Below are 27,220 nucleotides of genomic sequence, written 5' to 3'. Positions count from 1 at the left end.
GACTAGTCCTAAGTTATAACCGGTCCTAACTTTTTGTGAAACCGGGCGAGGCCTGGTCCCTTAAATACATGTACCATAAGCATTATACGCATGTAACTATACAAGGAATCGGACCAACAGTGGTCTACCTTTTCAAAATTAACTATTTATAAAATTCATAAGTTATAACGGCCCATTGCATACGGTACAGCTGATGCTTCAACTATTGGCTGTTGAGAAGTCTCCCTTTGACCTAACAGTTGGGGCACTGTTAAAACTTGTGGCCTCTTAATGCAAGAGGTCTATGTAGCACTCTATAAAAAAAAAACACCAAATATTACATGGAGTAGTTTGTGCAAAATGCTTTTCGTGGTCACTTCTGAAAATTATTTGATTCCCAAGACTATTTTTCATTTACACTAAACACAAATCTTGGCTACACTTGTAACTATACCTCTATAACAAAAAAACAATCGGAAAATCAAAACAGAATTCTTTTTCATATAAAAATACTCTTAATATTATTTGTAGAAATTTGAGAAAATATAGACATAATCTGCACTCTAAACCACTGCTTTATACAATCTAATTATTCAACTATAAAACTTGCATTCAATCTTTGAAAGTCAAGAGCTGTAAAGAAAGAGTACTTATAATAATTAGAGTTTTTTTGTGTGCGATTTTCATTTAAAAAGGATCAACTGCCGAATACATGATTTTAAAAAACCTGTTCAGGCTATTTTGAATGTAGATGTAAAAGAACAAAATGATCGAATCTATTCTTGCAACAAGTGACTGTTTTAAAGACATTATACACTTTCGGAACAGAAAAAAAGAAAACAGTTCACAGATTTACAAATAACTTATAGGGTTTACAGAAAGTAATGGTGAAAGACTTCTCTTGAAATATTATTCCATGAAGTGCTTTACTTTTTGAGAAAACATTTAAACAAATATCAATTCTCGACAACGAGATTTGCGGATTATAGTAAACACATGTCATGACACGGCGAAACATGCAGAAACAAGGGTGGGTTTTCCCGTAATTTTCTCCCGACTCCGATGACCGATTGAGTCTAAATTTTCACAGGTTTATTATTTATATAGAAGTTGTGATACATGAAGTGTGGGCCTTTGGACAATACTGTTTATCGAAAGTGTCCAATGGCTTTAAAGAATGTCAACTTTATGAATGTATTAAATATATAAACACATCCAATACTACTTACACTATGAATGTTGCATTATGGGTATCATGCGTGTTACTATCCGAGTATCGGCTACAAATGCATAAGTTACTTTACTTTACGTGAAATTGCTTGTAACCAATGTTATTTGACATGAGAACATAATGGTGGCAGTTTATTGTGTATCTTGGCAATGGACTCGAGTTCTGGTGGTAAAAGCATAAGTGTGCGAGTTCAATTCCTGTCCATGACACTTGTATCCTTGAGCAAGACACTTCTGCTTCTCTTCATTCACTGGGTAAATGGGTACCTGTGAAGGCAGAGATGGTTCTTGTGATTGATTTAGCTTGGTGGGCTACATGTACATACTTGGCAGCAGCAGAGGCTGTTTACTTGACAGCAGAGGCTGTTTACTCCAAGGGAGTGGAGATGGTTTCATGAATTAAATAAATGGCCCAGTGAACAGAGGTAATTGGAGCACCATGAGCATCAGCATTGGTGGACACTGTTGCTAATATAAAGTCAATTATTGTTATTATTTTTTCACTGAGCCCTGTTACAGTTTCTGTCATATGTTATGGGGGATGATGATTGTTCTTAACCCAAGTAAAGACCATGTTACTGATGAAATCACATGTTTTCTGCAGGCATAAAACTTCACAGGGGTGACAGTTAATCGTTAAAAAAAAAAGGAATCACGTTTCAAAACCTGTTTTAAACAACTTTAACAATATCGGATTTCATGTTGAAATTACAATACAAAATTTAAAATATCCAATATCGGCAGTTTTGTATGTAACATATCAGAAGATGCCCTGAAATGCACAATGTCACGCGACTTATAAACAAGGCGACACAATTGCGACTCTTACAGTAATTATAGCCCTATGTAACTTAATTTGTAATACCAATTTGGAAATACACTGTTGGTTTGAACAAGGCGATACAATTGCAACTCTTACAGTAATTATAGTCCTATGTAACCTAATTTGTAATACCAATTTGGGAATACACTGTTGGTTAAAACCTATCGTGTCACACTCTTGGCGTTCATGCTTTTGGGAGTAAAAAAATATTTATGTTTATGTGAAACTCTTTGTCATCGAATCTCACAAGGGTGGCCTGTTACTCTTCTTCATCTGACTCGCTCAAGAGATGCACGCTCATTCCCTTGTCCTTCTGAATTGGTTTGTTTTTTGTGAGTAGTCGTTTCAGCATACTCTGTGAGGCCATTTCGTCCATCTCCAAATCCCTCTTGTGAGTCTTTGTGTTTCCGTTTCCGAAGTACATCCCTGAGCTGCTCCGGATACTAGCCATGTCTTTCTCAGCCATTTTTTGGTAATCAGGTTTATGGTAACTAAACATAAAATAACAAAAACAGAAAGCGAATTAATTTAGACCTATCCATATTGGCGTTTTCAAATGAGACTAAGCGGCTTGGATCATGTCAAATTAAAGCAAACACTTATTTAAATTGTGAAAATAGAATTAGCTGTTGCAAACTGCTTACCAACCAAAAAGATGGTATAAATGCAACCAATTGCTAATGGCCTGACGCTTCGACCACTAGCAAAGTCTTCTCAAAGGCTAAAAACAAAATTAATTCTGTTCGTTTCAAATAAGTGCTATCCCAGCATGATTACTTTTGTCACAACCTAATGATGAATTCGCTTGTTCAGTGTCTCATTCATCCCATCGACAACTTCCTCAGATCGATCAAAAATAGCAATATATTGATCCAATCAGTTTCTCACAGGAAGAAAATCAGAAAGGCCCACAGGAAATCAGAACTTTCTGGTTTTTGTTTTGTTTTAATGAATCTTGGCTGACGGGTCTCTAAAAGTTCTCTGGCTGCCAAGAAGAGCATTTTGTATTTTGTTTTTAATGAATAACAACCCCCTCACAACTCCAAACAAGAAGTCATGTTTGACTCAAAGGAGAAACAATCTCCTAAACAATCTCCTTAGTGGGAGTTGAGTCATGTGCACAGGGAATTCCCCAACTGTCATGTTTCGGGGAGCTTCAGTTCATCTAGTTAAATAAGTTACCCTCCCCCAAGACGGCCAAATAGTAATGAGTCAATCCCATATAAATCCCACTTTGCCCCTGGTGACCATTTTACCCCTCACTGATTGTATTAGCGCATGTAGGAGACTTGGCTTGACAGCATAGGGATGTTCGTCAAAAAGGTATTTTATATTACTTCTTACCCCCCCCCCCCCAATTCTTACCTTCCTACTGTCCCTCTATTTTTTGGACACTAGTTTCTTTAGAAGCAGCTTTCTTTAGATTTGAACATTCTTTCCAACTGCGGACCTTCATTTTACGGGGAACCCTATTGTCCCTTTTGTTATAACTCCCAGTTTGAATGCTTATACCCACCATGACAGTAAGTCAAGAATTTCCCTTTAATCTCTTATGGTTTGGACTTTGTTTTTTGAAGCGACGTCCCCATTGGTATCTGAATGCACATTTGTAATCATGAAAGAAGTTCATCAGGCTGGTACAATATCAACTTATAAATGTATTTTCTAAGAAACACAGCCAAATACTCACGTACTTTTGTTTACGTCGTAATGTTTGTTTATATATATGTACATGTATGTGAGACTTGCATTTTTAAGCTATACACCGGTGCAGTTGACGGATTTCAAACGGTTTGCTTGAGGGTCTCGTCAGCTTGGAACAAAATGTTACCAGACCTAGGAGGGTTAATTACTCTCTTCCCTTCCTTCTCTTAATTAGTCTGAATTTAAACACTGCTTTACTCATTATCCTGCTAATAGGGAGAGCACTTCTTCAAGTCCTCTGGAGATTTACTTCCAAGTCCAACCCTAACACTTTTAACTTAAAATAGTTAAATCAACAGCTCCTTTAAAAATTTATTAATTTCTTCCCCCTAAAACTCTTAATTAATTTAACACACTGCCACCATCATTGTCTAAGGTCACTTGTATGCCTGAGGGGGGAAATGAAGTCCTCAAGTGAATATAGATAAACTGAAAGTGTCATTTCATATGGTTCTTTGGGAGATTTCTTATATTTTTTCTTCCCCAAAAACCTTAATTAATCAAAGGTCTGTATAGTGTCTCACTCGTTGACAAGCTAAGCTTCTCAGAGACCATTGCAAACACCAGCAGTTTGTACAAATAAACCAGCATAGCAAAGGACCCCAAGATTTGACCTACTTTGGAACTAGATGGTGTTACAGAAGGACATTGACAATTCCCCATGTTAACATAAACTTCTAAAACAAACCAGAATTTATGTTGACAAATTGTCTAAATGAGGGCAGTGAGCTTGAATATCCCTATACTGGATGACACCCCTGTGCTTTTAATAACTTTGAGTCGGAATTCTGAAACAAAAACATTCTGTGCCCACCCATGGCATTTTTTATTGAACTTCTGTGAACTTCTAGAGTAATCATTTAAACATTTAAACAATAAAACTATGACTTGACCAAGGACAAATATGTGAGGAAATATGAGTAGGCACTTGCCAAGAATCGCAGAACCTCGGTCGTAAGCCACTGCCAACATGGTATGCTGGGAATCTGGGATCTCAGAATGTAACTGGTGGCTTGTCCGCTGTTGGTTTGGTCAACATATATTTACATTTGAATGCGAGAGACTTGTATATTGGATAAAAACAAAACATGTATTTTCGGCAACTTACAACTTAAGTAGAAGTGATGAACTGACGACTGAGACACTAGACATGGCCATGGCAGCCGCAGCCATCCATGGTGGTAGGGCAAGACCAAAACTCATAAAAGCACCTGGAAACATCATTAAAAAAACAAAATTATTTTAAAGTACATTTTGAGGTAATGGATCTAATTTGGTATTTGCAGTATCGCATGGTCTATAAGGACAATAGTAATAGTGGCTTCTTATATAGCTTTAAAAATAGTCGCCTAGTGATGCTCATGCCACTACAACATTATTACCCCATATCACTGGACCACTAACGTCATTTCTTAAACCGTCTCAGCTCCCTAGTGCTACAAGCTAAATTAATCACAAGAACCATCTCTGCCATCGCATGTACCCATTTGCCCCTGGATAGAAGATGCATTTATAGTCAAAAACACAAGTGTTACAACTGGGAATCGAACCCTCTCTAATGGAGTTATGAACTCTCACCCAGGTACTACAAAATAATGTATTGGCATGGTTCCGTCTTGGTAACGTACTGAAATGGAGGCATGGTGTTTAAAGTGAAGAGAGTTATTTACCTGCAGCGATTGGTATGGCAATGATGTTGTAGAATAAAGCAAAGACAAGATTGAATCTAATCCGCTGTACAGTCTTATGGGAAAGATGGATGGCTGTTGGGACATCCAGTAAATTATCCTGAAAATAAAGAGAGAACAAAAGGTAGTTTAATAGATGGACATTTTCATCAGGGATAAAGAAAATTAATTTTTGGTTTTACCCATATACACCGTGTGTTAGCACTATATACTCAGTACTTTCCCGAGCTCTGTGAACAAAATCACAGGCATATTACTCGGGTGGGACTCAAACCCATGACCTTTGCAATTCTAGAGCAGTGTCTCACCACCTAGACCACCGAGATTGCCGGGTAGCTAGGGGCAGTTTGAATCCTATATTTTAGCAGGGGGTTAATTTACTTGTTTACAGCGATCCCCGATTCCGTAGTTAAGGTTCCGTCAGGGTTTTTCGACCAAACTAAACATTTATGATATAAAATGCTATTTTTTTTTTTACACCAATCGAATCCCCAGTGTTTGTAACATAACAAACACATGTGTCATTCTTCGTTTTTATTATTAGTACTATTATTTAGGCAATGAACCCTGGTCATTGCCTTGGTGCCCTTGCCCTTTTAAAAAACGAAGCATACAGTCTTGTCATGGCATTGCCTCCATCATCTCCAAGATGCATCAGGTTTGATAACACCGTTTTAAAAGGGAATCTGAATGCAGAAAAATAGGAGTACCTTGATTAGCACCACATTAGCTGCCTCTATAGCCACGTCCGTTCCTGTACCAATTGCCATTCCTATGTCAGCCTGAGCTAACGCTGGGGAATCATTAATACCATCGCCAACCATGGCCACGATTTGCTTCTGCTGTTGTAATTCTCTGATTTTATCCACTTTGTTCTGCGGTAGGACCTCTGCAAACACTTGCCCGATGCCAACCTACATGTATAGGCAAAAACAGTCAACTGTGATGTAAAAAACTGATTGAAAACACAGTTCAAGAATGTAACGTTTAATTTGTTTTTTGGTTTTACCCAACACCAATGCTTGATACACATTGTATGCTCAGGATGTACTTTGGATAAGATTAATCTACAATTGCCGAGGTACGCCTGGTAATTAATCAGGTTTTCTTATGTTGCATACACTAAAGGCTGCAGGTGTTCTTTCATGCTGAATAACGTACTGTGCAAGAAAAAGGCATGCTGTGAAAACCCATCTTGAGTTTCCATCTGATTTAATGACAACAGTTGCTTCTTAAAACTATTCATTTTAACTTCTTACTTGTCCAGCGATAGCCTGGGCAGTCTTGCGGTTGTCTCCAGTCAGCAGTACTGTGTTAAGTTTCATCTTCTTGAGAATATACACGGCTAATGCCGCCTCTGGTTTGACTGCATCAGCTACAACGATCATACCAGCTATCACATCTGCATATATCACAGAGGAATTGAGATATTATGTAATTATGGTATAGGGGTTGATTCAGTGCATGGCAAAGATTAACTTCATCTGAAAAGCACCAGCTTTTCCATGCCATTACACTTTTATACAAGTGGCTTGTCTTAGCGGACCAGTCAAGTGCACAAGCTCTGGTGTTCATGATCAGCAGAGTGTGGGGGAAAGTCCCAGTCTTGACCTTTGAACCTTAAGCAAGACACTGTACCAATATTGCTGTGTCCTTCGGATGGGATGTAAGAAAAGAGGTTCGCCCAAGTGTTTCGGGTCGCACCTTGTTAACCCTTATTTTGAGCGTGATACTTTAATGAGTCTCATAATTTCTTATGTTAAAAACTTGTCTTAAAAAGTGTTTATCTTTGTTCATGTGCCTTGTTAACAGTTACAAACACTCTGATCTGACTCAGAGAGTCACAATCAATATCTTTGTCAATAACTGTTAACAATCAATATCTTTGTCAATAACTGTTAACAATAATAAGTACAATGGTTGGATTTGGGTTAAGTATAAAGACTGGAGAGTTGAAAGCTTCAAGCACTGTCAAATGACCTCAGTCATGTATAATTCTTGGTCAATTACTAATAATAATAGCACAGTGTATTTTCTTTGATAAAGTGTGACAGTAAAGTTACCATTTACAGCAACGAGCACAGCAGTTTGACCCCTTTCTTCATGATCTTTCATTTGGCAGTCAATTTCCAATGTCACATCACAGAAATTCCTCTTCATCCATTCCCGATTGCCAATCAGTACCTTGTCTTGAGCACCCTTTCCTGGAAGTTTTAGGTTGGAAGGCAGTTGTTCTGTAGGAAAAGACATTTATTTTACTGAAAAGAATAATGACATTGTTTTGCCTGTGGATTTTTTTGAGACTTAGGAAAGACCTTGGTATGTAGTATACATATAAACATGACTTCTTTACATCTTTTTTGTACTGAATGGGTGACCTGTTCTATGTAGAGAACGAATTAGACCCTGCTACACTACAGAAATTTCCTGTGAATTCTTAGGAAAACTTGGCAGACCTTTTCACACTTGAGTTGCTTACCCATGCAAACTCACAGAAAAAAAGGCACTTTCTGGGCAAACCTACACCAGGTTTTGTGTAGGGTTATGGCAAATAACCCAGAGTTAGTACACCGAGTGTTAATTTTCCCCGAGACCATTGTATAAAGTGTGAATCAAACATAGGTTTAAGGTGGGGTTAATACTCCCTTTCCTTGAGTTTTATTTCATGGGAATTGGCTTTGTAGTGTGAAAACGGAGATTCTGTTCAGACAAGAGACACAACAGGGTCGACCCATTTGTCAAATCTTACCCTTTTCGCTGAGTGGAATGACCGGCGGACCACTGTCCAGCACGTCCACCACCTGACGATCAATCTCAACCATAAGGCTGCCGTTCTCCACCTCTGACGTAATGTCAAAATTGGTTGCCTTCATTAGCAGCTGCTCCACCTCCGCTGAGTGAACGTTACACTTCAGACCACATCCTGAGATGGACAGAAACTCTGAACACTTGGCCAGCATGTCACAGTGAAACATCTGAAAAAGGATGTCAAAAATGCAGATAAAATCTATTAAATTAATAAAATCTATTAAAATATAGCATTCATTCAAGTGATTTGACAATGACGACGAACGCAACAAAGAAATGCTATACTTACCTCCTTTGCAAACTTGGTAATGGCTGCTCCGATAGGGTGTTCACTGTTAGCTTCAGCCGAGCCGGCCAGAGCAACCAGCTTCTGCTGAGAGCAGAGGGACTCGGGGAGGAAGAGAAGGACCCTGATGACTCTCGGAGCTCCCTGGGTGATAGTCCCAGTCTTATCAAACACTACCGTCTTTATCTGGGCAATTGCAATCGAGAAAATGGTTTTCTGTTAGTGACGGAATTTGATGTGTCATGGAATTTTTATTGCAGTTTTAATTGTATACTGTGCAGTTCTTGTATATCGCAGTTCTTATTTGGGGCTTTATCACACCCGACTGTGTCTCAAAGCTCTCATTGTTTTTCTACAAAGAATGCGGAGCTACATGTATCTTTGAAATATAAAACCCATTTATTTAAATAGCACCTAGCAATGATTAACAAGGTCCTTTGGCACAATCTGTAGCCACGAAAACGCTAGGATTAATCCTATCTCCAGGTTTCTTTAATGCACCTTACTTATTACACAGGACTAATGGCTTAACGTCCCATTTGAAGGACAAAACAAATTGTTTAAGTGTTTTGCTCAAGTGTTGAGACTTGAACCCACACTGTGCTGGTCAGAAACACCTCAGCTTGAGTCCAGTGTGCTTGACCACGCGGCCACAACATGCCCCGCAACTTTTAAGAATAACAATATATGTACATTATATACAGACAAATATTTCAGGGCATGTGTTCACTTTTGCGTTTGTAGAGCCATTTCAGCTAAGCACAAATTTGTGAGAGGACTACCTTCTTCATGAAAAGTGCTACTTCTTTATTAAAATTTTGAAAAACATATGATAGTTTCTCACCTTGTGTGCGATCTCCAGAGGTCCCCCTCCTTTGATTAAGATTCCGTTGATTGCCCCAACCCCGGTCCCCACCATGACGGCAGTAGGGGTGGCAAGACCCAGGGCACATGGGCAGGCAATAGACAGGACAGATATTGCACATTGGAAGGAGTACTGCCACACCATCTGGGTGTTGGTCATGTTGTGGTTTTTCTGGATCGGAAATAATTTGAAAGAGAGAGAGACATTAATTAGAAGTCTCTTGGTCAAGAAGAAGGAATAATATGCCATTATAGCTTATCGGTTCAAAATGGTCGGTTTTATTAATAATATCAAAGTGCTCATTATTGAGATGCCAACATAATCAAATGTTTTGAGTTCAATGTCAATTTCCTGATGCACTCATTTGGAGTAAGAACTCAGGAGCGAGTACATTTGTGACATGGAGTATTCGAGAAAGAAAGAAATAAATCATCCACTGAAATAACGGTTTTGGCAGTGACTATGGCATGACTGATGCCAAGGTCTATTCTTCAACATTGTCACTGAGGCAAAGAGTCATAACCTTAGCCAAAGTCATTCGATAAGGACGTTGTCATGAGTACAATAGCCCTCTGTCTCTCTCTCTCTAGTCCACTAAGGTCAAAATCTTGTTGAGATTAGCCCTCATTAAGTTGAGGAGATCAGTTGGAAACACCCTGGTGTCCCCGGCAACTACAGCTGTATAGCTGACCCTCTCTCATCCCCTATTTCTCCTTCCATGTTTTGGTGGCCAGGTGATAAGCTGAGAAACAGGTTCTTTGATGTATATGTATGAGTGCCCTGCTAGTCTCAGACAACGCTGTTGTTTTTTAAGAGGACAGTTTTGGTTCATTGCAATACAATAGCCCTAACACAGCAATTAATTTGTAGAAATATACTGAACTTACATTTAAGAGGAATGTCGGATGAACCATGTCAGGGTTGTTATATCCTGTCACAACATGTGCTACCAGAGTAATTAGGGTGATGATAACAATACCAGGTACAAAGACTCCAGCAATGCGATCAGCTAACTTCTGAATAGGCGCCTGCATTGGGAAACAAATTTTAAATATTGTACTGTTGCAAAACTGTCTTTTTCTCTGTGGCTATCAACAAATCTGAGTATAGTTTTTGTTTATTTATGACGGCTTCACATTAGCTGGATAATGAACCTCAAAATTTGAAGTGATAATTGTAAAATACATTATAAAATTTCGAATTTGTTCAAAGTGATTTACTGTCAAATTCCAGTGTTAATATGTGGTGTAGCTTACAAAACATATAGTGAAAATGCCTCCGTGTTGTTCCAGTGTAATCAGTAGCTTACAAAGCATAATATTGAAAGGCCTCTGTTTTGTTTCCAGTGTAATGTGGAATTTAGGAAAGGCATCTTTTTTTAATAGATTATCATAACACCTACCTTAGATGTTTGTGCCTCCTCTACCAGTTTGACAATATGAGACAGTGCTGAATCTGCACCAACATGGGTGGCCTTAATCAGCAACACACCATTCTGATTAATGGTGCCTCCGATCACCGTGCTCTCTGGAATTGTAAAAAAATAACCCCCGAATGAAAATGTTTTAACAAAGACAGCAGACCAAAGGAAAATAAACAAGAATATGAAAATGGTGGGAAAAACTTTGGTGTCAAAAGAAATATTAGTATTCAAGGATTCAAATCTGCTGTTGTCCGAGGGTGAAACAATGTTGGCGTTATTGAAAAGAAATCCTAAATTTAAACAGCTCCTTACAATGTGTAACTCTAGGGGGTACAAAAAGGTGGAATTGCCATTATTTCATCACACCTCCTAACAATTACATCAGAGTTCCAGATTTTGTTTGTCAGCAGTGACTCTCACCCCTGGTATATCCTCCATGTTACCCCCATGATTTATGTCTGTGCCAACGTCTGCAACTCACCAAGACATCTGGTTGGGATTGTCTAGTTCTTAGTCATCTTGTTGTCCTTTTTTTCTCTTTTGTCTCTGGTTTTCTAGTTTATTGGCACTTAGGTTTTTCTTGTTTAGTTTTGTTGGATACTTATTCTAGTAAAAATTGAAACAAATTAAAAACCTCACCAACTTTCTTGGTCACTGGCATGGACTCTCCCGTAATCAGAGACTCATCCACCATGGACGACCCCTCAACTACGACCCCATCCACTGGGATCTTCTCTCCGGGCAGGACCTTCACCTTGTCATTCCTCTGCAGGAGGTCTAAATCAATCAATGTCTCCTTCTCTATGCGGCCAAGATCGTCATAGTTTACCAGACGAGCCTCAGTGGCTTGCATTGACATCAATTTGGTCAGGGCCTCAGAAGTCTTACCCTGGTGGCAAGAGAGAAAAAAATAAATTTAAAATGTACAGATATGTCTGGTTAGATGAGTAACCAGTCAGTTTATTTGATATGTTGTAAGATCTCACAGAAGAGGGTCCCTGCTTTTGGACTTGACTTCTCCACTCATGCTGCACCAGCTGGGAGAGGTATATCACACACATTGCAAGAAGAGCTACCATGCGAGTTGGTTGTATATATCGAGCTTCGAAGTTCTTACCTCCTGATGCTACTCTCTATCTGTACAAGATAGCAATAAGCCCCTTAATAATGGAGTATTCTTGTCACATTTGGGCTGGAGCTTCTGCCTGTCATTTGTCTTTATTAGAAAGACAGCAGAAGTGTTTTGATAATCTTGTTGGTGACGGGTTGGGATCAACATTACAACCCTCTTTCCCACCATAGGTCTGTAAGAACAAAACTCACCTTGGCAACATGTTCCATCCATCTCCCTAATGTTACAAAGATATATAGCATGGGAGGAGCATCAAAGAATGTCCTTGGGCTTGTGGTCGCTCCCGCTAAGATGGCAATGAGAAGCACAGTGACAGAGTAGAGATAGGAGACAGAGGTTGCCAATACGATCAAGACGTCCATGTTGGCTGCACCATGTTTCATAGCTTTATAGGCTTGGATGTAGAAGTAACGGCCTCCAAACACCTGGGTTGACAAATAATGTTTGAAAGGTTGTTCAAACTAATAAGTAGATACATTCTTACAGTGATAAAAAACACATGTGTTGAGTGTAGTGTGTTTGGTATGCAAGGTCAAGGTACACTTGGCAAGAACCTGCTCAGTTCCAAGGCTCGATCTGATCCGCCGTTCTGGATCTAGTGGAAATGGGATCAGGAGTTTCTCAACATCTCTTTCTTTACAACTTTTCTCTTTTCTTGATAAACATTGTGAAACTTTGAAGTGAAAAGTAGAAAGATAACTCCCCAATTTTTACCTGTATCGGAGTGCAGAAACCAAAGAGCAGGAGATTGTGAAGTGATAAGCCTGGAAATATACAGGCATGTATGGGATGGGCTATGATGTCATATAACATCATACAAAAGACAGGCAGACCAAAGACCAACGAGAATAGGAAGGAACGACGCCATCTGCAATAATAAAACAAAGTTTTAAAAAATCATAATGGAATTTCATTTTTCTTTACATACTTTCGATGGTCTGTTTTTCCATGTGAATTTTGGTTACAAATAAGTTTCACCCGAAAGCAAATATGAAGCATTTTTAACAAAGTGTTTCCTTCCACTTCCCAACAACTACCCCAACCATAACAATGTTTTTTTTCACCAACTAGCACACATACATTCTCCATTCCCCTAAAACCCAAACCCAAACAATGTTTTTCTCTCCAACTCACCTTTTGATGGTATCGGAATGATCCAGAGCTGCACTTTTATCCCTGTTATTGCCAGTGATCAGACCAGCCTCAAAACCAGCATCCTTAAACAAAACAAATGTAAATGTGGATGACCAAACACAAATAAGAACTTCTCAAAGGACCACTCAACGTCCAGTATACAATTTGCTCTGCTTGTCCCAATCTGCACGCAGTTTTCTATTTTTTCAGTCCAATATTTCAAGGCTCAAAATTGGGGCGAAGACTGCAGAGCTTGTCTGAGACCGGAAAATTGTCTATTGGACTCAAATAAAGACAAGAAAAAACATCTACACAGTTCATTTTAAAAAATAACGTTAAATTTAAAATGATGTATTTGAGTTCTGAAGGTATCCATTTGAATGGGCCGTAGCACCTTGTAAACCCCTACAAGGTGCTAAATAATTTATTCTCAGAATTCATAACTTCAATAACTGTCTTTCTGTAAAATTGTATATACACTAAGCACCTTGAGTACCTCATTGGTAAATATGTGCCCAATATTAAACTTTGATAATATTATTTTATATTATTATTATTATTTATAGGTACCTCAATAGCTTTGATAATATCCCTTGGTCCTGTAACTGACGGTTCAAACTCAAAGCGCCCTCTAGAGGTTGCTAGGGCCACCGAAACGGACTTGATGCCTGGTTTTCTGATGAGGGACGACTCGATTAAGGAAACACAAGATGCGCAGGTCATACCAGCAATCTGTCTCATTAAGATAAAATAAATACAAACAAATATGAAAAATTGTAGGGTATATAATTATCAAACTATTTGTTTTTACTGTGTAATATTTAGATTGTTTCAACACATAATGTCATATGCTGCAGGCTAACAAAGTTTGTTTATCATTCAAATCAACAGTATTAAATAGTCCCACAGAAGGAGGGTTGACTGTGTACTGTAGATGCATTCACCACAACATCATTGTAGGCTGGCATAATTATGTATTCATCTTTCAAAAGTTGATGATATTGAAAGGTTGGAATTAAGATGTCGCCTACATGTAATTCCAGCAAACCCTCTTGGTTTCTTTTGTCTTGATCTTCCATGACCGTGGCACCGAATCCCATGTCATCCACCATGGTGGCAATCTCACTTGGGGTCAAATGGCAAGAGTCGAAGGTCACCTCAGCTTTCTGGGCCATCAGAGCAACCATGACTGATTTTATACCTATCAGAAAGTAAAATATTTGTTGAAGGAATATTTGTCAAAAACACATGTTCTGTTGGGAAGTATATTACCCAAGTGTAAATTTCTTTTGGGAAGCCTTGGATGTTACTGTAACTAGTAAACTTGCAGGTCAAACGGCAATGTAGCCATGTATAAATCTCTTTTGGGGGTAGTGTTAAGATGCTACCTAAGAAGTAACTATAACTCGCAAGTATAACTATGTATAAAATCTCTTTAGGGAGGAGTCTTGAGACACTCCCTAGGAAGTAACTATAACTAGTAAACTTGCAAGTATATAACTATGTTTAACATCTCTTTAGGGGGGAGGGTTGAGCCAGCAACCCAGAAAGTCATGTACCCTATAACTAGTAGACCTGTGGGTACAACTATGTGTAAATATCTTTGGGGAGGAGTGTTGGCTCTGGAAAGAGTAATTGTGTGGTCTCAACATTTCAAACGGTATACTCTGCTGTCTCTTGAGGAGGTCTCAACATTTCAAACGGTATACTCTGCTGTCTCTTGAGGAGGCCTCAACATTTCAAACGGTATACTCTGCTGTCTCTTGAGGAGGTCTCAACATTTCAAACGGTATACTCTGCTGTCTCTTGAGGAGGCCTCAACATTTCAAACGGTATACTCTGCTGTCTCTTGAGGAGGCCTCAACATTTCAAACGGTATACTCTGCTGTCTCTTGAGGAGGTCTCAAGATTTCAAACGGTATACTCTGCTGTCTCTTGAGGAGGTCTCAACATTTCAAACGGTATACTCTGCTGTCTCTTGAGGATGCACAGAATATTTCTGGGATGCACAACTACTTTTCAACTATTTAATTTTTTAGTTTTAAAAACAAGCGGCTCTATGAAATTGGACCCCAGCAGGCATAAAACAGTCTAATAAAAAAGTCTAAACTCAGATGAAAGTCTGACATATTTAATCCCAGATGACAATGTGAAGCACATAGCGAACATGAACTTGTATGAATCTCACCTTTCTTCTTTCCGAGTTTGTTCTCAATGAGGGCCACACATGAGCTGCATGTCATCCCAGTAACATGGAGATAGCACTTCTCAATGTCACCGTCCGTCAAGCTTACAATAGCCATCTCATCTCCAGTCTGGGCCGGCTTGAAGGTCACATGAGCACCTTGTTGCCGGCTTGGAGGCATGAGTGTTTTACTGGGAAGAGCCTCTGTTTGATTGATGTCAGATCAAAACAACAATTTATAAGGTTTCAGAATTTGACTTATAGTTCATAACTCGTAAGCTACAATGTAGAGAGTCATGAATGATGGCGAGACTGTCTATTGCACCGAACTCAAGCTCAGGTGGTGAAGTCATTGGGGTGTGGGTTCAAATCCTGGTCCTTAAGCAGGATGTTTCTTTCTTCTCTTTATCTAGGGGTATAAATGGGTAAATGCGAGGGCAGAGTGTTTGAAAAAGCCTGTAATGCGCCACAGTAGCTGAGAATAGGAGACTTTCCAACGCTAGGTGGCAGCAGACATACCGGGTAAGTTTCCGTGGTTTACGTAGTTCTGAACATGCGCATAATTCTGAGAACAATGGATTTACCCGGTAAGTCTGCTGCCCTCTATCGTCCCAGAAAGTCTCCCATTCCATCGCAAGAATGTTATTGGCATAATGACCAGGGCATTTATGTAGAGCACTGTTGTTATTGCAACAACAAAAAAAAGCTTCAATATAAAATGCATTTTCCTTTGGCTAATTAGGGAAAAAAACTAAGCTTGTAAAGCAAAAGCTTCACTTCAACTCTTATTGGTTGGTACAGTAAGAAAGTGTATTCTATGCACTGCATTTACTAGAGTGGGACTTGTTTTTGCCACCTCAGGGTTAACAAGCTAGTGCTCTAGCCATTATATTGGTGTTTAAATGAGATTGCTTAAAACCCATATTTTCAATTTTGTTTGTTTATTTTCAGTCACGTATATTATAGCAAAAATATTAATGTCTTTTTTGGCGCATTGAAGCGTTGATAACAGTTTGATAACACATTTTGAACAATCAAAACTTTACTGTCACCAAAAGTAACTACACTCTCAATATTACATTTCAATTTGAAACAAAAATGCCAACATGTTTTTGTTTTAATTTAGTTTCTAAAACATTGAACTTTGAATAAATCATTTTTCTATCCAATCAACAAATTGGGTCCATATCAAACTCCTTACCTTGTAAGGAAGCCTCAAACCCCATATCGTCAATGGCTTCCACCAGCTGGCTAGGCGTCATTACTACAGGATCATACTCAACAGTCCCGGAACTATTAGCAAGAGAGACCTTAATCAACTTCACCCCGCCTTTCTGTCCGATTTCCCCCTCAATGGACTTCACACACGAGTTGCAGGTCATCCCCACGATATTAATGGTGACGATTTCAAACCGGGTCTCACGTTTAGTTTCCGATGGAATGAAGCATTCAAACCCCATATCATCAATAGCATCTCGCAGAGTCTCTGGGCTAGTTTGAGACGATGTGTAGGTAATTGTTGCATTTTCTTCCTGAAGGGATACCTTGATAACTTGCACACCGGGCTGTGTCGAGATCATTCCTTCAATGTTTCGGACGCACGAATTACAAGTCATTCCCTTCACCCCTAAGGTGACTGTTTTAGTTGAGCTGCTGCTCAAATCAACCAAAAAGAAGCTCGAAGGAAGAGTGGCATCGAACCCCATATCTTCAATTCCTACCCGTAATGTTTCAGAGGTGGTCTTCTTAGAGTCAAACTCAATCATGGCTTCTTTCTTGTCGAGAGAAACATTAATTTTGTTGACACCATCAAATGTTGATATCATCCCTTCGATAGAGCGGACACAGGAGTTGCAGGTCATTCCTTCAACGTGGATTGAAACCGATGTCAGTGAAACCCCAGTGTCTTTAAGAGTTGCCTCGAATCCCATATCATCAATGGCATCTCTGAGGGTTTCAGCAGAGACCTTTGAAGATATGTAATGTATACGCCCAAGTTTCTCCTCCAGCAACACTTGGATCCTCTCCACCCCATCCATGTCAGATATCTGCCCTTCGATAGATCTCACACACGACTTGCATGTCATCCCACTGATGTTAATCACAACTTCTTTTAATTTCTCCATTTTGTTGTCCTCCTCAATTGTAGCATCAAAACCCATATCTTCTATTTCACTGCATAGTTGTTTCGGTGTTATGACCACTGGCCGGTACCAAATTTCACCACGTTTTGCATCCAAGGTAACTGTTATCCCACAAACACCGCTAACAGTGGCAATTCTTCCCTCAATAGACTTGACACAAGACTGACACGTCATCCCTTCAATCTTAACGACCATCATTTGGACACCGGTCTGAAGTGACATGTCTGGAAGTGAAGCCTCAAATCCCATGTCGTCGATTCTGTCCCTCAGCTTTGTTTGATTTGTTTTTGTCGGGTCGAAGATTATGAGAGCTTGTTTTTCTTCAAGTGATACCTGTACAAAAAAAAAAAGAACAACAATAATCAGAAACAATAAAACCACATGTAAACATCCTGAGACAAAACTAATTTTGACACAACTTGTTTTTACTCCATAAGACATCACAATAACACGTATCTTTTGTACAACTTCCAGTGACATTATGCCCCATCAAAATTCCATACTCATTTTAGTATCAATCAGATAAGTCATGACAAGTCCATCTGAAATTGGAGAAAGCTTCCACTAAAAACTGACTGGCTTAATAAAGAAAGAAATGATATGAAAAAAAAAAAAAAAAAAAGGAAACCAAATTCAGGATGGGACTCTAATTATTAACCCAGCACCAAACCATCTGCTGATAAATAACAATTATTGCTGGGTACAATAAATGTGAATTTTTCGTTAATTAAACATTTGAGCCACATTCCTCAGTTCACTTTCAAGTGATAATTCACTCAATTATGTTGACTGCATTTATTAGTGAATAGCTGGAGGGTAGATAAGCCAGGCTGAAAGCATATTATTATTAACCAAACAAAAATTAAAGGCCAATACGTACGTGCAACTAATTTACATTTTAGCTCACACATAATAAATGCAGAGTGTGAACTTACTTAAAATGTACAGTAATTTGTGGTTTATACATCAACAATGTGTTTCACTTTGTAAAAAATGCTGTAAAAGAGAAGTTTAAAATTTGTAGACATTTAAAATGTATTTAAAATGGTTAAAAAATGTGCACACAACAAACTGGAATAAGCCTGTACTGGTCCGTTTACATTTTTGCTGTTAATTTTTGCTGGTAATCGCAAAAAATTAATAATAATAATAATAAAGACGCATAATGGGCACAAGCAGTCATACAGTTTCAAACTTACAGGTTTTTTACTTTGCACTATTGCCGTTTTCAGAACAATGCGAAATCTGAGAGCTACATAAACCATCCGTTGGTGAAATAAACCAGAACGTCTCCAGTTGACATAACCCTACAGTATTTTGATGCAAACTTATAGAGCATGTACAGAAGTACTGTGTGCACAATATGTTCTAGCTCTACCTGTTTTGTATGTAAACCTTTTGTCCCACCAGGATGTAAGCAACAAAATGGCTTGCCCTTTACACCTGTCTGCCTTGTACAGAATATCAAATCAAATGATTTCTACGAACCGCTATTTCCTTGTTAGATCATTTGCATACTCCAGTTCCTTCTTGTGAGCTCACCTAGCCCACCCACCCCAAGTCACAAACAAAGGCACGGATGTATGATGAAAAAGTATGCTTCAATTGCAGGGTACAACTTTTGTTTTCACTGGTAACTTTTAAAGCTGCTTGTAGCTGAATGCCAACAAAAACACCAACAACAATTGAGAAACCTGAGAGTTAAGAAAACTCAAACTCAATCAAGAGTTGCCTATACTTTTTATCTTCAAGAATCCTCAATTCTGATGAGTCGTTAACATACCAACAACAAGTGTGATGTTATATTATTGCTTGGTCCATATCAGCCACTCTGCGTATTGTGCTATAAGCTGTTCGCAAAGGTTAATTGAAGATAAATTTATAGAAACATAGCGTGTCTGCATCCCATAATCAAATCGGCATTTGATTATGTTCCACCATATTCTATCAAATAAGAAATTAATACACACCTTCTCTACTGTTGCAAAAGCTAACATATGGGTGATGAAACTATCTGAATGCAGGGCCAATATTAAATTTAATTGATTAATTTTTAAATTCATAATTAGACATTCAAAGTCCTTTCTGAAAGTCTAGATAAGAGATTACCATAAATTCTATTTTGTATAATTACATCTATCCAACTATTTTTGTTAATGGTTGACGACTGACTAATTATTTCTACAGTCAACTGAAAACATGGTTGATATTGTTTTGAGGCACTGCATGTGGTGGCCGAGTGGGCTAGTGCATCAGACTCAAGTTCTTAGAAATACCTCTTAAAAAAAGGGTTCATAATTGTCACTATCCCTAATTGAGATAGTTACATGTAGTTCTAAAAAACACTGCCCTGCACATTCCTACACCTTTTTACATATGCCTAAAGCAGAGTAGATTTAAAATAGCGGATCATGGGTACTTCTTGTAATTATTGTCGCTATCCCGAGAGATAGGCCCCCTATAAATTTAGTATCAACATTTTGACTAGACTGCTCTAGTCTCCTGACAATGACGACAATAATGCATAGTACAAATGACTAGTTAAATCTCATTCAATTTCTTGCTGCAATCAACTTTTAAGTTGATTAAAATGATCAAGACACTGCCTTTATCTCACAGGAAATAATGGATTTTTTTCAGAATCACAGTGGAGTTATAATTAATGTCTTTCTTGCATGGTGCACCTGCGTCTTAGCCTACGCCTCAGGCAGGCGTCAAGTACATCGTTAAGGGAACAATCCAAATAAAAACTGTATTTCATCATACATGTACATGATCTAAAAACTGATATACTGTGGTCTGTGTTAGTAAAAGCCCAGTGAAACAGCTGCTCATTACAGGGGTCTCAATTCTTTCTGTGGCCACCTTAACAGATTGTCAATGTTGTTAATATTGTTCCCTCGAAGCCAACACCCCTCCTCCAAAGAGATTTAAACCTGGTTGCACCCAGGGTTCTCCCCAGAATTGTTTTATACTGTGTGGCACTATAGATGGAAATTTTGGTTGAAGTTTGGCCTTTTGCGGGTTAGATTTCCATAATGTCTGGTACAATGACTTGCTTGATAACATTAGCTATAACTAATTAACTCAAATTCATCAGACTATAAAGTTGTTACGTCACATCATGATTTGGGGCAAGCTGTTGCATGTAGTTAGGGTAACCTCATCTGGAGGTTGCTGTCATACAAAAGCTTGGCCTAAACCAGTTGACTATACGTACATGTACATGTAGCAACTGTCTCTATAGACTGAGGAATTCAAAAATTAGATGGTAACTTGTGATATCTCACTTGCAAATGTCTTATTAAAACAAGGTCCTTGGAAAGCTTTCTACCGGGCATTTGTCTTGGTTTAAAAAGCCCTATTGTGCAATTCTGGAACTGTCTAGAATGTTTTATCATGATGATTTTTGTGAATTTGATCTGGTTAATAAAAATATATTTATTGTTGTTATTTTTCAATATCAGCAATTCAATTCAATATAATCAACATTTATTTTCGTATTGGTAAAAAAGGAGAATAATAAACATTTTAAGTAGCCTACAATTTAAAAGTATCACTTATTGTCAAAACCACTTTACACAATTGCCAAATTGAAAATTAAATTATTTGTTGTTCTGTGACACATCAAATCATGACACATTTATTTGCTAGTTCACAGAGCCAGTCTTTTGATCTCGTGTTAATACACTGGAATTGCCAACCAGTGTGAATAAACTATCCAATGTATTAATTTGTGCTTTTTAGACTCATGGTCAATCCATTTTATTGCTATCATCATGCTCACTTTGTGCGCAAGGATGTTTTTAAACACTATTGCATCCAAGAATTTGTTTATAAATTTGATACATTTTTTGTTATCATTTTGAACTTAAACCTGATTAAAATGGGTATTATGGTCACATAATTAAATGCTGCTTTTTAAGAAATTTTATTTTCTGGCCTCAGCTGAAAGTTCTGTTCAAAAAAGAAATCCCCAAACCCATTATATAAGACTTCAATGTGAAGTTTTGCACGATCCTGTTAGTCAGAGTTGGTCATGAATCCAGGTAAACCACTGTAATAAGAGTCCAACAGTTTGGGTTGGGTGCCAGGTTTCAAGACTCATTTTCACTAAACTTCAGATTTAATTAAATTGAGCTCAATGAAAGATTTAATCATTAATTGAAGTTAGCATCTAGAGCATGGATACGGCTTCAGAAGTTACACTAACCTTTAAATGCTGGACTCCTTCCACATCTCCCACTTGCTCCTGGATGTTTCTCACACAAGACCCACATGTCATCCCTTCAACACTGACAATAACGCAGTGATAGTGCTCGTCAAATATGTCCATCTTCATAGAGCTGGTATAAACTTTTGAGAGAAAAATTATTTTAATTATAGGTGGTGTTTCCACAACAGCTGACGTACAAGTGGAAAGGCGTTTTTGATTGCTTATAGTGGCTCCTTGGGCTGTTGGGATGTGTGAAGCCTTTGTTCTATCACCTTGTAATATTCAGTCCACGATCACTTAGTCTCAAGAGTCCGACACCCAGACTTCAGGCCTGGAATTGAATAAACATGATCTGCAAGTTAAAGGGACACTCTGCAAGTTAAAGGGACACTCTCCAATAGAACTTAGAAACTTTACAACAGGCATGATACTTCACAGAGGCAATGGGCCATCAGCTATCTCTGTTGTTAAGTTTTGTGGATCTCATTTGAGGGCAAGCACTTTGCTGGGATTCAAACCCACAACCATTACCCTAGACCAGGGTATAAATTAACATGGCTCTACATGTACAAAGTCCAATTGGAACAGCTCCGCGCTGTTGACCTATGGCGACCACACTCTGAAACGCTATGCAAACTTTGTGGAATATAAGTCCAGGAGGGAATGCACAGTAGAATTACACCAAAGCCAGTTGAACGGTAACTTTCAGTGTGGCATCAGAAGAAAAAGTCAGATGGGACCATGACTTAAGCCTCAGTTGCCTTGTAAATGCCTCTTTAACCCCCTTGCGTCTGCTGCCATGTTGGAGCCTTTGAAAAGTTCCAATAGATACCACATTCCACCAATGTGTGTGTTCGGGCTCAGGGCTCAATTTCATAAAAGCTGCCAATCATCGAGAAATATTGCTCAACAGAAACAGGTTACCCCAGTCAAGTTAACATTGAATGTGACTGGTGCTGCACTCATTTTTTGCTTCAAGCAGAAAAATTAGCTCAACGGTGTCTTTTGTTAGACAATGTTCAGCTCTATGAAATTTGGCACATGTTTGCCCCTGGTGTGTCTGGCATGGTTGGCACTGGCAGCATATTTCAGCGAATCAAATTGTAACATCATGATCAGTTTGAGGTGCTACAGAGTCTTTTAACTCAATCTTCACTGCAAAGAAAGTGCATTTCTTTTGTAACAATAACAAGCACTTGTGTTTTACTATTAGTAATACACCAGGTTTGTGTCCGTATCCTGCCACCACTTTCTCATTTGTTACGAACTAAAATAATTTTACTCAAATGAGATAAGTTTTAATTTTTTGTAAGAAAAGTGGTGGCAGGATACGCAAAGTTTCCCGAAGTTTTTTAAAAATCTAAGTTAATTACTCTAAGTCTAACTTCTAAGCAGTAATTTCCAATCGCCTCAAAGACATAAATAGCCATTTCCCTGCCCTGTGAGTGATCTAGCCAGGTGGTGTAGGAGTCCAACCTGGGCTATACCCTGTCCCTGCCATCCAAACCAAGGCCATCCAACATATGTCCAAGCCCCTCACCAAACCCATTTGCATACCAGCCCCAACCATTCCTTACACAAGCCCATTTTAAACCATAGTCCAATTCCCATATCCAGCCAATTCCATACCTCCCTCCCCCTCTCCACTCACCCCAGGTTTTTTCCTTCCCCGCCCATTCCCCGCCCCCCTTATTATAAAAGGAAGATGACTCTACTTTGCGTGTTGTATTAGGCAGTTTCAGTGAAATTTAATGCAGGTGATTTTTTCGCTGACAAGATGTGGTCTGTTAAGGTGTATTCTAAGGAGTAAAAATCAATTTAAAATTTTGAAATCGGATGTTTGGTTGCAGAGATATACCATTTTTAATGGGCGTGGATCGTGCAAAAAACGTACTGTGTTCAAGTTCAATTGTTATGTTTTTCTTCATATCGGCTACGGCCAAGTTTAATGCACAGCCTATGGCAATAGAGGGCGCACTATATTACGAGCGCCCTCTACCAATGGGGAGGTTTACAGACTGTGCTGCGCGGCGCTAGTATGATTTTTATGAACGGCAATCAGTGATATTTTGTGAATCAAACTGAGGAGCAGCATTGTGGGGGAAATTGTTAACTATAAATATTAAATATGTGTTAAGTTTTGCAGGTGTTTGTGTGAATATTCTTTATTAACTATGTCAACAAATAGCATTATTAAATTAACCAGAATGGAATAAAATTGAAGAGTTTATGACTGGAATGTTTTCTTTAATTTAAGATCAGTTGATCCTTGTAGTAATTATTGTAGTATTAAATAAAGTAAACATTTAGAACAATCTTTAAAAAAATTGAGGATGAAGGCATTGGTACACATCAATTATTGTTGTTATATTTACAAAGACACATTCTAAAAACTAGTGGCTACAATAAATACAATCATTTTGTGTTCTACTTTCGTTTCAATTAGTAGGCCTTAAAAAATAGATAATAAATACTAGTTTCTTTTGACTCGAGATGAGCAGTCTGTTATTATCAATTCAGAACGTGGAAATTACCAAAAGCAAGATCGGTCAGCTTTCCCCCAACCAAGACGAAACATAATTAGAGCCCCGGCCTATCAAACTTATTGTAACACACGCCCTCTTGTGGTGGCACATAACGGAAACACGAAGATGTACGACGTACATGTACATTCGTGCGTATTTAGGACAACTTTGCAAGAAATGGTTGAACAAAACCTCTTGGAGGTAGAAGAATACATAATCAAATTACACCAAATTTTCACAAGTTAATCTTAAAAGTATGGGAATTAGCACTGACAAAGTCGCATTCAATTTTGAATGAGACCTGCCTGGAATTTGCACTAATTTTCCTGGTGGCTATTTGTTGAGAACTGATGTGAGCTCCACTTTACAAAAAGGGCCATCTCATTGAGGTAAATTAGATAATATGTTATTTCATATCGAATGAAAAAGTGGTGGCGCCATACGGAAATGTTTCCCTCCTGCCTGCCGTCAAGTCTCATAGTTGTGAGTTGTACAAAATGTGAGTTATGATTTAATACATTTCGTTCTTTTTTTTCGGGGCTGTGTGTGTGTGTATGAGGGGCCGTTTATGACTAAATGAGCAAACCCATATATATAGGAGCAAACCCATATATATAAGAGCAAACCCATATATATAAGAGCAAACCCATATATATAGGAGCAAAACCATATATATAGGAGCAAAACCATATATATAGGAGCAAAACCATATATATAGGAGCAAACCAGCAAAACCATATAAATTTTTATATAAGAGCAAAACCATATATATAAGAGCAAAACCATATATATATAGGAGCAAACAATTTATATAAAAGACCACCGAAAATATATATAAAGATCAACGGCAAATATATAATCGATGCAAAAATAAATATAAAGGATAAAAAACTCAAATATAAAAGATAAACACAAATATGTTTAACAGCGCCCTCTATATTGGACGTAGTTTCATATATATAAGACATGTGCACCCATATATATAATACATAAAAGTCTCATACAAAGGACGTCAAATCACCGAGCCGTAAATTCAGCCTTTGTCTGGCACTTGGTAATCATTGCGCACGTTTCGCTGGGAATGGGAAAGGGAGAGGGGGAAAGGGAGAGGGGGACCGGAGATTCGGGGGAACGACACGTCGCGACGGCGTGACTTTAATTGTAATTAATTTGTTTAATATAATTGAATGAGATATTTTATTTATTTAGCACGGCATACTAGCTTCTGAATATTAAATAAAATACCATCCTGGCCATCACATTAGGGTTGTTTTTATAATTTCCTGTGCCCTTATTGTTTTTCTTGCTTTACTTTTGTACATGTACTTATATTTGACATACTGTCTGCTTGTATTTGTAACTGTTTAATGGCAAAATAAAGAATAAGAATAAGAATAAGAACCAATGAAAGTAATGAAAACAGACGTCGTTCCAATGTCGTCCATACATTAGCAAAGTAAATGGCGGACTATCTCTCGTCAAGTTCTTCCTTTAAAGTGCTGCTTCAGAAAATTTGAAGATTACCTCACAGCGAAACCAGAACTTTTAATATTTCGAACACACGGTGTAAAAAGGTTGGATAGTTGATTTATAGTTTTTGATTGTGAACAATTTTCCTATTATCCTAATTTTTTTTTACACTATAGTATCATGGAGATAGTATTGAAGAGAGGAATCGCTGTCGGTGTACGTGCAGCATGCACACTGATCAGATCGGATCGGCTGCCCATTTCCAGCTAGCCCGAGTGCTAGCGTCGGTCAGTCACGCCGTCGCGACGTGTCGGTCCCCCTCTCCCTTTCCCATTCCCAGCGAAACATGCGCAATGATTACCAAGTGTCAGACAAAGGCTGAATTTACGGTTCGATGATTTTCGTTCCCGATTTTAACCTTTGACGGCTGTCGACGTCCTTTGTATGAGACTTTTATGTATTATATATATGGGTGCACATGTCTTATATATATGAAACTACGTCCAATATAGAGGGCGCTGTTAAATATATTTGTGTCTGTCATTTATATTTGAGGTTTTTGGTCCTTTATATATATTTGCCGTTGATCCTTTATATATTTTCGGTGGTCTTCTATATATTTGTTTTGATCATTATATATTTATTATTTTGCTCTTACATGTAAATATATTGGTTTGCTCTTATATATGCTTTTGCTCCTATTTATACGGGTTTGCTCCTTTATATGGGTTTGCTCTTATATATATGGGTTTACTCCTATATATGGGTTTGCTCCTATATATGTGGGTTTGCTCCTATATATATGGTTTTGCTCCTATATATATGGGTTTGCTCCTATATATATGGGTTTACTCCTATATATGGGTTTGCTCCTATATATGTGGGTTTGCTCCTATATATATGGGTTTGCTCCTATATATATGGGTTTGCTCCTATATATTATATATGGGTTTGCTCCTATATATATATGGTTTTGCTCCTTTATATATAGTTTTGCTCCTATATATATGGTTTTGCTCTTATATATATGGGTTTGCTCTTATTATATATACTTTTGCTCTTATATATATGGGTTTGCTCATTTAGTCATAAACGGCCCCTCATATGTGTGTGTGTTGGTACACGTGAAATCAACTTGATGAAACTGCCTATTTGTATTGTAGTAGTGCATACCATCCTCCTAGCCCACCTACCTTGTTGAACTGTAAATTACTCTCCCTTAACATCGGTCTCATCACAGTCGCTATTACAGACTGTGGTGAGACAGATAGAGCCATTTTTAAATGTACAGCTCAATAATACAAGTTTAAGTTACGGCTCCCAAGCAAAACAAGATGAAGGTGGGCTAGATGTTCATTGCACAACTCCAATCTAATCTGAAACTCCATGCATGCCTACCTTTTCTCAGTCAGGAAGATCAATTTTACAGTATCAAATCAGCCAGACTGCACCTGGGATTACATGTCTCCCATGTCTAGTCGAAGTCCATTCAACCTGTTTTTGTAACTAACACTAAATTTAAAAGCAGCAGAAGTGTAACTGTTGTTAGATCACATTGTCAACAAAAAGTCCAATTCCATCTTCCTTCCGCACGTAGCTCGTTTAGTC

The 27,220-nt window shown here is 38.2% G+C and overlaps 1 protein-coding gene across 3 annotated transcripts; it reads right to left on the bottom strand.

Annotated features, from left to right (window-relative positions):
* Positions 1-1,082: 1,082 nt before the first annotated feature.
* On the bottom strand, positions 1,083-27,196 carry LOC117293422 (copper-transporting ATPase 1-like). Of its 3 annotated transcripts, none has more exons than XM_033775749.1 (21): positions 27,011-27,196; positions 21,615-21,948; positions 16,459-17,734; positions 15,261-15,461; positions 14,104-14,273; positions 13,643-13,804; positions 13,073-13,155; positions 12,653-12,806; positions 12,130-12,363; positions 11,446-11,695; positions 10,786-10,910; positions 10,271-10,411; positions 9,363-9,554; positions 8,522-8,704; positions 8,174-8,399; positions 7,488-7,658; positions 6,684-6,826; positions 6,135-6,338; positions 5,407-5,524; positions 4,845-4,947; positions 1,083-2,523 (listed from the first exon to the last, which is right to left on the bottom strand). In XM_033775749.1, the coding sequence occupies exons 2-21, from the start codon at positions 21,741-21,743 to the stop codon at positions 2,292-2,294; spliced, it is 4,497 nt and encodes a 1,498-aa protein (XP_033631640.1). In that variant the 5' UTR covers positions 21,744-21,948; positions 27,011-27,196; the 3' UTR covers positions 1,083-2,291. The 3 variants fall into 3 exon arrangements, with proteins under 3 accessions (XP_033631640.1, XP_033631639.1, XP_033631641.1); XM_033775748.1 differs by having other exon boundaries at positions 21,615-21,757; XM_033775750.1 differs by lacking the exons at positions 21,615-21,948; positions 27,011-27,196 and adding an exon at positions 18,601-18,717.
* Positions 27,197-27,220: the final 24 nt, after the last annotated feature.

Source organism: Asterias rubens, chromosome 8 (assembly GCF_902459465.1).
Source record: "Asterias rubens chromosome 8, eAstRub1.3, whole genome shotgun sequence".
NCBI classification, from domain to species: Eukaryota; Metazoa; Echinodermata; class Asteroidea; order Forcipulatida; family Asteriidae; genus Asterias; species Asterias rubens.
The sequence above is the reverse complement of the archived record's forward strand: the minus strand, read 5'-3'. Positions and strand labels throughout refer to the sequence as shown.

Bases quoted from the DNA above. Each gene is read 5' to 3' on its own strand.
- LOC117293422 (XM_033775749.1), bottom strand. From the start codon at position 21,743: ATGAAGATGGACATATTTGACGAGCACTATCACTGCGTTATTGTCAGT. The intron at 8,705-9,362 runs GTGAGAAACTAT...GCAATTGCCCAG, and splicing joins CTCTGGAGATCGCACACAAG to ATAAAGACGGTAGTGTTTGA. The intron at 4,948-5,406 runs GTAAATAACTCT...TGATGTTTCCAG, and splicing joins TGCCATACCAATCGCTGCAG to GTGCTTTTATGAGTTTTGGT.